Source organism: Phyllopteryx taeniolatus, chromosome 7 (assembly GCF_024500385.1).
Source record: "Phyllopteryx taeniolatus isolate TA_2022b chromosome 7, UOR_Ptae_1.2, whole genome shotgun sequence".
Taxonomy (NCBI): Eukaryota; Metazoa; Chordata; class Actinopteri; order Syngnathiformes; family Syngnathidae; genus Phyllopteryx; species Phyllopteryx taeniolatus.
Window position 1 is genome coordinate 6,348,853 of NC_084508.1, and position 12,248 is coordinate 6,361,100.

At 43.3% G+C, this 12,248-nt stretch overlaps 2 protein-coding genes across 4 annotated transcripts; both read right to left on the minus strand.

Moving 5' to 3' along the window:
- Window positions 1-1,355: 1,355 nt before the first annotated feature.
- tmem45a (transmembrane protein 45a) lies at window positions 1,356-7,844 on the minus strand. 2 transcript variants are annotated; one of them, XM_061779396.1, is made up of 6 exons: window positions 7,371-7,844; window positions 5,029-5,238; window positions 4,742-4,954; window positions 4,290-4,474; window positions 3,764-3,906; window positions 1,356-2,568 (listed from the first exon to the last, which is right to left on the minus strand). In XM_061779396.1, the coding sequence occupies exons 2-6, from the start codon at window positions 5,222-5,224 to the stop codon at window positions 2,472-2,474; spliced, it is 834 nt and encodes a 277-aa protein (XP_061635380.1). In that variant the 5' UTR covers window positions 5,225-5,238; window positions 7,371-7,844; the 3' UTR covers window positions 1,356-2,471. The 2 variants fall into 2 exon arrangements, with proteins under 2 accessions (XP_061635380.1, XP_061635381.1); XM_061779397.1 differs by lacking the exon at window positions 7,371-7,844 and adding an exon at window positions 5,394-5,497.
- A 126-nt stretch (window positions 7,845-7,970) lies between these two features.
- Window positions 7,971-12,248, minus strand: lnp1 (leukemia NUP98 fusion partner 1). Of its 2 annotated transcripts, none has more exons than XM_061779398.1 (4): window positions 11,802-12,245; window positions 10,718-10,963; window positions 9,832-9,945; window positions 7,971-9,556 (listed from the first exon to the last, which is right to left on the minus strand). In XM_061779398.1, the coding sequence occupies exons 1-4, from the start codon at window positions 12,018-12,020 to the stop codon at window positions 9,386-9,388; spliced, it is 750 nt and encodes a 249-aa protein (XP_061635382.1). In that variant the 5' UTR covers window positions 12,021-12,245; the 3' UTR covers window positions 7,971-9,385. The 2 variants fall into 2 exon arrangements, with proteins under 2 accessions (XP_061635382.1, XP_061635383.1); XM_061779399.1 differs by having other exon boundaries at window positions 9,503-9,640; window positions 9,737-9,945; window positions 11,802-12,248.

Sequence of the window (12,248 nt, forward strand, 5' to 3'; positions counted from 1 at the left end):
ACAGTGGTGCCTTGAGATAGGAGTTTAATGTGTTTAATAACCACACTCGCTATTCAAAACACTCGTATCTCAAATGTTTTTATTTTTATGATGAAATGATATCGCGCGGCCGCCTGTGTGGAGTTTGCACGTTCTCCCCCGTGCCTGCGTGGGTTTTCTGCGGGAACCTCCGGTTTCTTACCACATCCCAAAAACATGCGTGGTAGGTTGATTGAAGACTCTAAATTGCCCGTAGGTGTGAATGTGTGCGCAAATGGTTGTTTGTTTCCTGTTGTGCCCTGGGATTGGCTGGCGACCAGTTCAGGGTGTACCCCGCCTCTCGCCCGAAGATAGCCGGGATAGGCTCCAGCACGCCCGCGACCCGCATGTGGATAAAACGGTACGGAAATGAATTATGAAATGAATGATAATGTCATTCATCTGTTCTTGCCAGCCCCCCCCCCCCCAAAAAAAATGTTTTTTTAATTGGAACAATAGCACTCTAATAAACTGTACTTTAAAAAAACAACAGTAATGTCCTAATGAAATAGAATTTTAGATAGAGTTTAGCCACATTTTTTGCTTCAATTCAATGGGCCTTGTGCCGCTCATTCTGGTGTGCATACCTTGGCCACCGGGGGGCAATATAATACAAACATATACAGATGGATATAAACGGAGACACAAGTCATAACTCCTCAGTAAGCTGCAGTAATTTTTGTCATTCTTTGTAGAGGATAAAGATAACCTGTCCTTTGCTTAAAGGATTATAACAATGCAACATTGATGCTAGTTTTTTTAGCCCCTCTAATGCGTTTTCTATTGTGTGGTAGCATTAGGCTAAACAGCCTGTTCTTCGCCAAAGTTGTGTGGTTATTTCAAACACACAAGGTATGATTCTCTTTGTCTTCTGTTGACAGTAAACTTCCACTGGGAGTGGCAATAAATCGCTAGAAACGTATTTTAAAACAAATATTTATTCACTATTTGTCAAACTACTTTTTGCTCGCAAGTCAAAGCAAAAACTTATATCTGGGGAAAAACTCCTAAATTGGATCACTCGTATCTTAAGGCACCACTGTACTCATTTCGGATTGACACTATTGGCTGTTATTCACTGTACAATGTAATAAAACAAAATAAAGTAAAACTACTCAGAGCCGGCATCAGGCGGTAACAGGGTATGCTTGCAAGAGCAATACTGTCACCTAGTGGCCTTTTTTAGGCATTGCTGCATTTAATAGGTTTTGGGTCATGTAAAACCAGAAGTAAAATAAAACCAAACTGCACACCCTTTGAGGACATCAAACAACAAACACCCTTTAACAGGAAGGACGTTACTGTCACCTTGTGGCCTTTTATAGGTACTGCTGCCATTACGATGTGTTGTGTTTATTCGAAGAAGAAAAAATAAACAACTCACAGCTGACACGTAACAGAGGGTGAATGTTTGCAAGCGTAATAGACACAGTACAAACAGCACAACTACACAGCAGCATGGTTGTGAAGTGGTTAGCACATCGAGAGGTTACAGGTTCAAATCTAGCCTGAGGTCCTTCCTGTGTGGACTTTGCACGTTCCCTTCGCAAACGCGTGGGTTTCCTCTGGGAACTCCGGCTTGCTCCCACATTCCAAAAGCATGCATGTCCCACAATTCACTGTACACTTCCTTTTTTCTAATTCGTTTCGTTTCACGGCAAGATTATCGAAACAGGATCTTTCTCTTGACAAATCACGCACCGAAACACCGAACTTCTGGAGGAGGCGTTCAGGAGTACCTGAATTTTGTATGAGTAAAGCTTGATCACAGAGTTTTCGAGGCTTTTCGTGGCTTTGCGAGAACGCCTGCTCTATAAGAGTTTGCCGTTTTCTTCAGCGGTGGTAAGCCCAGCGCTTACGCCGTGCGGTTTGTCCAGAACAGATCCTGGTTTGCGAAATTTGGCCACAGTCAAATGCTGACGGCCGCGTGTCTGGCCGAATGATTACCCGAAACAAAATAGAAAAAAGGAAATGTATGTATCGTCAATTTTGGTACACCCTGTACATTTCCCGTTTTATGTACAAAGCACATTTAGACATCATATATCTTTTATTAGTGTGATACAATAAGCTAACAAACATCAAGAGGCTGCGGTAAAGTGCATGTCGCCATTAAATACTGTCATTATTTCTGAAGACTTTTGTCGCTACATAAATAGAAGCGTGTTGTTTGTTCAAGACCAAATATGACATACAAATAGTCAAGTGTAATGACAGGAAATAACAATTCTAACAGTTTGGCAAAAAAAAGGGCACCACTCTGCTAATACGCTACGTATAGCAATAGCGATATAGCTACTGTATATGCCGTAGCAATGGGCCCTGAGAATACAGGCTACTAAAGGCAGCTAGAGCAGTTGAATAAGGAACTAAGGCAGTGATGAGGCTGCTGGCACCTCAAATGTCCTATCCCTGATTTTAAACGAGTAGCGGCACGGTGGCGGGGGTCCGCTTCACACCACCTCATCCTCCGACTCGAGGTCCTTATCACTGCGCTTTAGCAGGCCCATTTCCACCGCGGGGGTCTTCTTAAGCCGGGAGCGCACCGCGCTGTTGGAAGAAGGAGTACAGCGTTAGCGTCATTTGAACTGGAATAAATCAGTGAATGACAAATGTAACACACCTCCATTTACACCTCGAGACGTCGTAACACTAATGAGTCACATGACACCCGGGGAGGGAAAATGGCTACCCTAATTTCTCGTGTATAATGCGCACCCACGTATAATATGGACCCCCAAAGTTGACCTCAAAATTCTGGAAAACCCTTCTACCCATGTATAATGCATTTTTACAATGTATGATTTTGCTTCTACCCATATGATCGAACCATGAAGAATTATCTGTATTTTGTTAGTTTTTTCAAAGGATTATTCTGAAGTTAAGCACTTTATTTGAACACGTAATACTTTCTTTTTATTTACTTGCTCTTATTTTGAAATTCACAACCCTACTTTTATTTAGTAAATGAGAAAACACACAGTTGTGCTTATATGTTTGATTACCCAGGCAGAATTTGTAAGATGTGTACAAGTCTTTAATGAAAACATGAAGGGCCAGGCAAAACATTTAATTTTATTTTAATGGGATTCAAATGAAACTGTCAAGCATTTGAGACAAGTATTATCATTAAACAAAACATAACCATAAAAAAATAATGATGGATGTTGTTCAGTCATCTGTTGTATTTAAAAAAAAAACAATATTTCACAAATTCTACAAGGGTATGTAAACTTATGAGCACAACTGTACATATTATGCAGTCATTCGTACCAGTCATATTGGAATGAAAGTTTAGGCTACACCTTTTCATAACCACTAGGTGGCGGTGGCATATTAGAATGAAAGTGTACACCTTTCTCACAACCTCTAGGTGGCGGTGGCATATTAGAATGAAAGTGTACACCTTTCTCATAACCTCTAGATGGCGGCATACATTTATAAAATGTGAACGTTTTTTTCATTTCCCCCTATACCCATGTATAATGCGCACCATTGACTTTTGACAATTGCCAAACGTAACCAAAAAAAATGCGCATTATACACGAGAAATTACTGTAATTTGCACTCACCTTTGTCGCCAGCAGATAAGACATGATTCGTTGTGTGTAGAGTTATTTTGAAGGGACAGTAAACGTACAGTTATACAAAGCTGTACACTGACAAATTTACATTGTGTCATTCACAAGTTATGTCCGTCCATTCCCATCCGCACATATAGTAGTGCCGTGGGTGTGATTCTCACCAGCTGACCAGGCAGTAGAGCAGGCCGACGCCCAGCATGGCGAAGGCCAGGTGCCACGAGTAGCACATGGTGATGAACATCACGTTGTTGTGGTCCTTGGGGTCCCACTGGGCACCGCTGGGAGGGTAGAGCACGTAGCCAATCTGAGACGCAAACATGAGAGAGAAAAGTCTGGGAGTTGCTGAGCGGCGCAACACACATGCAACTCCGCTGGGACCATTGGTGGGAAGTTAGCAAGAATAAATACTTTGTACTTTGTTTCTGTATTTACTATAACTGGATTTTTTTTCTGGTGTCTGTAATTTACGTGAGCATTTATTTTTCTCATGACGTTTTTTCTTTTACTCCCTACATTTGAAAACTGACATCTGTTATTTTTATTCCTTGCTTTGTCAAAAAAGACCTTTTTAAACCTCCGCCGATGACGTGAATAGAGACGACCGAGCTTGAAATCTTGATTTTAAACGGGTATCTGTGCTTTAAGTACAGAGTGCGAGTGCTTTTGCCAACTGTGGCTGGTACGCACCTGCCAGAACCAGCTCCCCTGCAGCAAAGTCAGGGCGCAGCGCAGCAGCTCCAGGAGGATGTTGCCTCTGTGGAAAAGCTCCAGGAAGGCCACCACGGCCCCCCCGAAGACGGCGTAGAGCAGGAGGATATGGAAGTGCACGTCCAACATAGTCCGGCCGTGGAGGTGGTAGAGGAAGAGGAACCCTGGAAGAACAACACAGCTCATCTTTTTGGGTGTGTCCTAATGTCTTGTCTATGGAGTAGTTTTGCCAAGTTCCAGCTATTTTCTGTGCCACACTATGATTTGCCAGTCTGTGTTCATCAAAAGGAACCCTAACGCTGAGTCTAAACCTAATCACTAAAGCTAGCGCTAACATCCTAACCCACTCCTAACCCTTAAACTATCCTAACCCAACCCAACATTAATCTGAACCACAACACCTAACCCTAATCCTTAACGCCATGTCTTACCCTCGTTAAAGAAGGCGATAGCCATCAACATCCTGTCCAGGGCGAGGGGCGCGGCCTCTGTAGTATGTACGATTAAGGACACGCATCCCGCCAGGCCGAAGAAGAGGTACATGGTGGCGTGTTGCCAGTTCATCAGGTCTTTCCAGTGGTTCTCCGCAAAGTCGTACAGCCTGAGTCGCGGCCCGTCGTTTAAGAACTGCTCGGCTAGCATCCCTGAATGACAAACAATGGCGGTCAATCACAGTACGGACGCGGCGGAATGCAACCAACGCGACCGCTTCGCTCACCCACTAACGAGAAGAAGAGTACAAGCGAGCTTTCGACGACCTCCAGGCGGCGGTGTGCCGCTCTGCCGCTCAGCCGGGTAGAGCCGATGCTCTTGTTTCGGCGGATGGCGTGCCATAGCGAGTACTTGGCCGTCCACCAGATGCCGCCCAGCAGGAAGAAGGTCCCGGGAAGCGCGTGGCCCTTGAAGCTCCCCATGGTGCTACCCCTGGCTTAGATCAAAAGACGTCCATTATGTACAAGCCAACCCCCATGGATCGCAGGGGATATATTCCAGATGAAAATAGTGACAAAGTAGTTGACAAGGATATGTTTAGTGTATTTAGGAAACAGACAATAATATGACAAGAACAGAAAAAAAGATCACCAATTATATTGCAAAATCGATCGAGAAGGCGGCGGCGTTAGGTGTTTTGTATTTTAACGATGGCGGTATTGAGGAACCAAGGGGAAAGCTGAGTTCGTCATCGCAGCATGTGACTAAACCGGACCAATCACGAGAGGTGATCTCCGCGGCACATTGCGTCGGTCACGTGATGCAATGCGGCTGCAAATGATTGGCACGCAGTAATCACCCACAGCAAATATGCAACTGTGTGAGCGTGTGCGCGCGCAGGTAGCCTTGTTGTTGTACCTTGGCTGCCTTTTAGCACCGCGCAGATAAAGCAGACAGCCCTCATGTGCCTCATTTGGACATTTAAACCTTTTAACTTGTTGATATGACTTTTCCTACAAACTGCTTGATTTGATTTCGTAAATACAGCGCTGAGCATCCATTTTAGGGAACGGAGCAACAGAGGTTACCTTTTGAAAAGAGAGGACACTCAAACATGAGTGGATGTTTGTTCCCAGCAGCGACCACCCCCGGATGAATACAACAACACCATCGCCATGGAAACCGCTCAATTGTATCACGGCCATAGAGGCGGGGGGATTAAAAATGAGGAATATGTGTTTGTTTTTTTTTGTTTATTATGAAAATGAAATAGAGCCCTCACCAAATGTCAAATGGAAAAACTTGATGATTAGATTTCATCCCAACCAATTAACATACATTGTTCCCCTACAATGGCAGTTTAGCATTTGGGCACCCACAGACATGCGAACGGAAAACATCAATGTCGCAATATAACAACCCTTTAAGCAGTGGATATTTGAACATGAACAACGGAGCAACACATGTAAACAGACAATATAACAATACTAACAGGAATATATTCTTTATCCTCTGCGAAGAATAACCATTACTTCAGATTATATATATATATATAGATATATTTGTGTGTGTGTATTATACTGCCCCAAGGTGGCCAAGGTGCACAAACCAGAAGGTGCAGCACAATGTAAGTATCTCAAGGTACCACTGTACTACTTACTGTAATGCCCTCGCATGTGGGAAAGGAGAGCCAGTCACTGATGCACTTTTCATCCATTTATTGAAAGAACAATAAAACGCAAAAAGACACACTCAAGCAACAATTGTTGTCAGCCACTGCTCACGCCCAGACACTCACACGCAGACGTCACTTGCCACTCCACCAGACCCCGCCTCTTAAAGGTACATGCAGCTACGCTGATACTAGAATACATATAGTATTTTTAATATACATTTTATTATTGCAATTTGATATATTACATTTAAATGTGTTTAAAAGTGGTTTTAACAAGTGTGTTTTAATATGTTTTCATATTTAAATGTGTTTCAAGATGGTGGGAGTGGTAAAACTATTTAGAAAATATTTCTTATCTTCTTTCTATATTGAAAATAAGCTCCAGCTTACCCTCATGAGGATAAGCGCTATAGAAAAAGGATTCTTGGATGGATAGATTTCCAAAAGGAAAGACAAAATTCAAATAGAATACCACACAATTAACGTATAAATAACTAGAAATGGCGTTTTTACTGTTAAAAATTGCTACGGAAAAAGCTTTAAAAACTGCAAAACAAGTGGAATGTTGTGTTGTATAAGTACAGCAAGCGAAGGCATTTTATTCAATCCAAGCTAAATGTTTCATCCTTTTAATTTGAGCTATTCCGTCGAATAAAATGTGAAAAAATGGAAAATAAATGGTTACGTTATCTATAATTTTCTGTATTACGTTAAGTGTTTAAAATGTGTAAAAATGTACGGTATGTCGTCATTTTGTAGGAATTTTGTCAAAACCAAGTTTTTTTTTAAATCACTAGCAACGTGAAAGAGAAGACAAAGAGTTGAAAAGAGTTTTGTGGGGCACAGTTTTTTTTTTTGCTTTTTTAAAAAATTAGTAAGTTTAAAAGGCGTACAAAAGCGCTGCATCCTAAATAGTGGAAAAACAAAGAAGGAGGGGGCTGAGGGGGTCTTACCCAAAGCAGCTTTGTCTCAGGAGATTTCAAAAATAAAAAGTTAGTGAAGATAAAATTGAAAACATCTTGATTTTTCCATCATTTGGCTAAATTTCTTCATCGAAGTAAACATCGACTCTTTCACCTAAGAATCCTCTTCTCCTCCGAACCGTTCACAGCATCTTTTTCCCCCATTTTCCCCCTCGAGCGTTGCCATTGGTTGGCAGAGGTCAGCTAACGTCACCTTTACGAACTCCCATTGGCTGAAACGCACATCAATCTCGGGTTTCCACGTGTGCACTTTCACTCCGCCTGCTTGAGGCTACAAAAAAAAAAAAAGATCCTACAGTTTTCTACTGCCGAGTCGAACCGAGAGCAGAAACGAGGCCCGCAGCACGTACACAGCAGCCGGGGGGAGTCCTTCGTCCACTTCGGCGCCTCCCCTCAGCTGCTTCACACCCAAATGAAGCAATTCTTTTTACTAATGAGCATGTAGTTTGCGAGGAGGGTTATTGAATTCATGTCTGGGGCGGGAGAGTTTACAGAAAAACGAGGGGTCCATGAAGGCGACACCTGTTTAAAAAATGGAGGAAACATATGGAAAGATCATTAAGACAACCATTAGGAATAAAAACGCGTTTATTTCCAAAAATATGAATACATTTACTTATATATAACAAGAATACAGAGAAACTATTACTTTAAAGTAATAATATATGAACTAATTGTTGTCCCAGACACCTGGGCTGTGTTGAGAATCATTCATGATCACTACTCCCTAATAATTATAATGACATTTTTATTATAGTAGACTATATAAAAGCCCACTAAAAATCCCTATGTCGTGTTTGTGGGGCAGGGAATGAGTGAATTAATCCGAAAATAGCGAAGGAAAGAATCGCTGCCTAAGAACAGTTAAGTTGTATTTAACTTTTTAGGCTTCTTTTTATACGGTGGCTTATATAGTCTACAAAAAAAAAGTCCACGAACAATGCCTGTATAGTAATTAGGGAGTAGGGAATGAGTGACTCAGTCACTCATATCAGTGTATCAATTTTTTTTATTATTATGAATAGTGTAGGTAGAATAGCTGGCAGAAAAGTGGTTAGCCCCGGTGCCTTACAAGCAAAAGGTTCTGGGTTCCAATCTCAACTCTGACGTGGTAGTTTTGAGGCATCGCTTCGGGGGCTGTTGGTAAAGTCAAGCAGTTTCTCCTGGTTAACTTGAACGTGGGCATTTTACTGACTTTTTTAAAATTCTTATCTTTACAGCACCAAACGCAAACACTGAACTGGGAGTGAACAACAGGGGTCACACATTATTAGACACAACTTAACACTGAAACATGCTATTAAAGTGAAAATGAACAGTAGAAATATACACTGTAGAATAGGGGTCAGGGTTTAAATTCAAATATTTGTTCGATGCAATTGCATGAATTTATGCACAGTCTAGTCTCTTCATTTGGTAGTGTTTGTCTTGGCTGCACTGATTCCAGTACCTACGTGGGTGCCAGATGTCTTTGTCCAATAAGATTGCAACCTTTTTGTGTTGCCGTGTCAATCTAATCTGCCCAGCGCCTTCACAATCAGCCGTCCTGGCCCATGGAACTTCAACAATGAGCAATTGGACTGTTTCTGTACCTACTGATCAAATTTCTAATTCTTCCTCCCGGGCCCAAATAGCTGGCCCTTTGATGACATCATCTGATTGGTTGGTGAGAGCGAAACTTGTAATAGGCATACAAAACACGTTTTAACGATCTGAACACTTGAATTTCATAATGAGCATCCCTCGTGAGTATCATGTTTTTTTTTGTAATTTATTTTTTTTATTTTGTGTGTTTTTTTTCCCACTTCTTCAGATGATGTACGTGTCGCGTGCAGTTACATTGCATTTTTGTAAAGTATTGATGGTTTATAATAATGGTGACCTGTTTTGGTGGTGGTATTAAGAGGTGGATTATCCCCACTGAAGGGGAAGAAAATGCACGGCTCGCCACTGACAAATTTGCACTGTAGAGTTCAGGCGAGAATTTAGCGGTGCCTGCGCAGAGAAAGCTGCCGCCGGAACGTGTACTGCTGCTGCTGCTGTTGTGTCTCGTCCGCCGACCTCCTCCTGCCGCTCAGGAGACTCCTCACCAGGCAGGCCGCCGCCATCTCGCCGCCATCGCCGAGCGGGCCGCACGGCCCGGACCTGCGCGCGGCCTTCCGTCCCGACGCGGAGAACCAGATTAATGTGAGTGTGATTGATTTCATAGCAGGTGACTTCATGCATGTCACGCTCGCATGCTGGGGGCAAACGTGTAAGGTTCTTGGATTAAAACCCTCATTTTACAACTTCCCTTTGAATATACTGTACAGTAGCTTTGCCTCCGTATAGCTTACCAAGAGTGCATGTGCCTTAAAATTTGTGTTTCAAGGGGTCAAGAATAAGGTCGTCCTGCAAGCTCTATTTGAAAGTGAATAGCGTAAAGCTTCACCTCCTTGTGGAAGGCGTGTGCACAGTGCGGCTCTTGAACGCCCCCGCCGCCGCCGCCGCCGCCGCTTTTGTACTTGTTGTCATGACACAGCAGACACAGCTTGGCGTCGTCGTTCTGAAAAAAAGAAACAAAACACATCAAGCGTTCTTGAAGCACAAAGCAAACAGGAAACAGAATGGGTTGTCTGCCGCTACATTAGGTACACCTGAACAATCCAATGCGACAGCTCCATGAGAAAACTAACCCTGACTTCAAACCCAAATGGGAAAACCTAAACCAGATTTGAGACTCTAATTTGAAACCATGACCCGGAGTTGAAAATGAAAACCCTAACCCTAATATTAACTTGAAACTGCAGTATAACACAGGCTTGAAACAATACTTTGAAACCCCAACCCTGGCTCAAACCCAGACTTCAAAAACTAACCCAGAATTGAAAACCTACTTTTGAAAACCCTAATTCAGACTTGAAACCTTACTTTGAAATGACTAAACCTAAATGTGAAACCCTACCTTGAAAACCTTCACCTTGTCCTGAAATGACAATTTGAAACCATAACTCCAGCTCAAACCCTAACCCAGACATGAAACCCTACTTTGAAACCTTAACTTGTCTTGAAACCATAATTTGAAAACCTAACCATCGTTGAACCCCTTCACCTTACTTTAAACAATAATACTGGTTTGAAGCCTTAATTTGAATCCCTAACTCTGACATAAACGTCAAACTACGGTTTCAGGGCAGTGCTGTGGCTCAAAGTAGGGCTTCGAATTCATGTTTCAAACAAGGGTTACAGCTTCAAATTAGGTTTACAAAAAAACAGGGATACGGCTTGTAGTTAGGGTTACAAATGTGGTTTTAAAATGAATCTTAAATTCGACTCACCAGTGACAAGCTGCAGTTATCTTGAAGACAAAGTCTATTTTGGAAGGATTCTGCCAGCTCCGGGATCGTGCCGATGCGGTTCTCCGGGACGGCCGACTTGGGGCGTCCGTTGTCGTCCGAAGGGGTCCGCCGAGCCCCCTGGTGGGGTCTGACCTCCCCCTTCTCCTCTCGGCTCTTGGCGTGGCTTGGCGCCGGCGCCGTGGTGGCGGCGTGCAACCGGTTCAGCTTCATGGCGTCTAGCTGAGACTGTGAAGAAAGATAATCATTATATTGACCATTTCATTTCAGGGAGTGATAGTCGAGTCAATGTCGATTAATCGAGGATCTTGTGCTTTTGTAATATTTGAGGAGTGATCGTGCTAGGTCTCATTTTTAGCAAACTATTTCCACACGCTACCTGTGAGAAAACGTCTTCCTCAAACCTGATGATGGAAGTACGCTGGTGGCAAAAGAACTTCACCTACACACCTTGTAAGTGCTTTTGGCTCCCAGAAAAGTGATTGACTACCGCTGACCTGAACTGAAAACGATGACAAAACAACCGAGATGAATCCGGTTTGATATGGCACGTGACGCATTAAAATCTATGGCGGTGAGAAGAAGCCTGGCGGATTTAGCAGAGTCACTTGTGTAATATTTGCCATCGTAGCTTTAAATATGAGAAGCTTGTTGTGGCTAAATGGAGCTAATCCCTCCTCGGAATGGAAACACTGATCATTTACGCAACAGTAATTATCTGATCGTAAGAGCTTAATAAGAGTGCGTGACGCTAAAACAGTCTTACAACTTGGAGGTAGGGTTCAAAATAGGGTTTCAAGTCTAGGTTAGGGTTTGCAATTAGGACTTCAAGTCAGTGTTATGGTTTCAAATTTGGCTGTGGCTTTCAAACAAGGGTTAGGGTATCAAATTAGGGATTCAAGTCGGTTATGGTTTCAAACTAGGCGTCGGCTTGCAAATTAGGTTTCAAGTCGGAGTTCATTTCGCAAACAAGGGTCAGGGTATCAAGTTAGGGTTTCAAATCAGCCTTACAGGACAGGGTTAGAGGGTTACTCTGGACATGGAGAGGTTGTTGTGTCTTTCTTACCACAGTGGGAAGTGATGCCCTTCTATCAACTCTGGTCTTGGCAGGTCTCCTAAAACTTCGCTTCCTTTCGCGCGAGTGTCCTCCACCTCCTGCACCTCCTCCACCTCCACCGCCACATCCTTCAGCTCCGTGTCCCCAATAGCTGCTCATCCACTTGGTGAAGTTGCCGTCGTCGTCCTCGTCGTCCATGATGATGGCGGGCAGGAGCCTCAGCGACATGACGGTGCGCAACTGGGGGGGGGGGGGATGGCCTGGCCGACTGCCTGCCTGCCTGGCTGGCTGGCTATTCCCGGGCCATCTTGAAATAAACTGTCTCAAACCCTTTTAATTTAACGTGGCTGGTGGAGAGTTTTCACTCCAGAGAAACTGACGATGGGAGTGTTTGTTTTTGGAACCCTTTCCATTCTATTCCAGTTAGCGTGTCCCCCCCTCCCCCCCGCCCCCCGG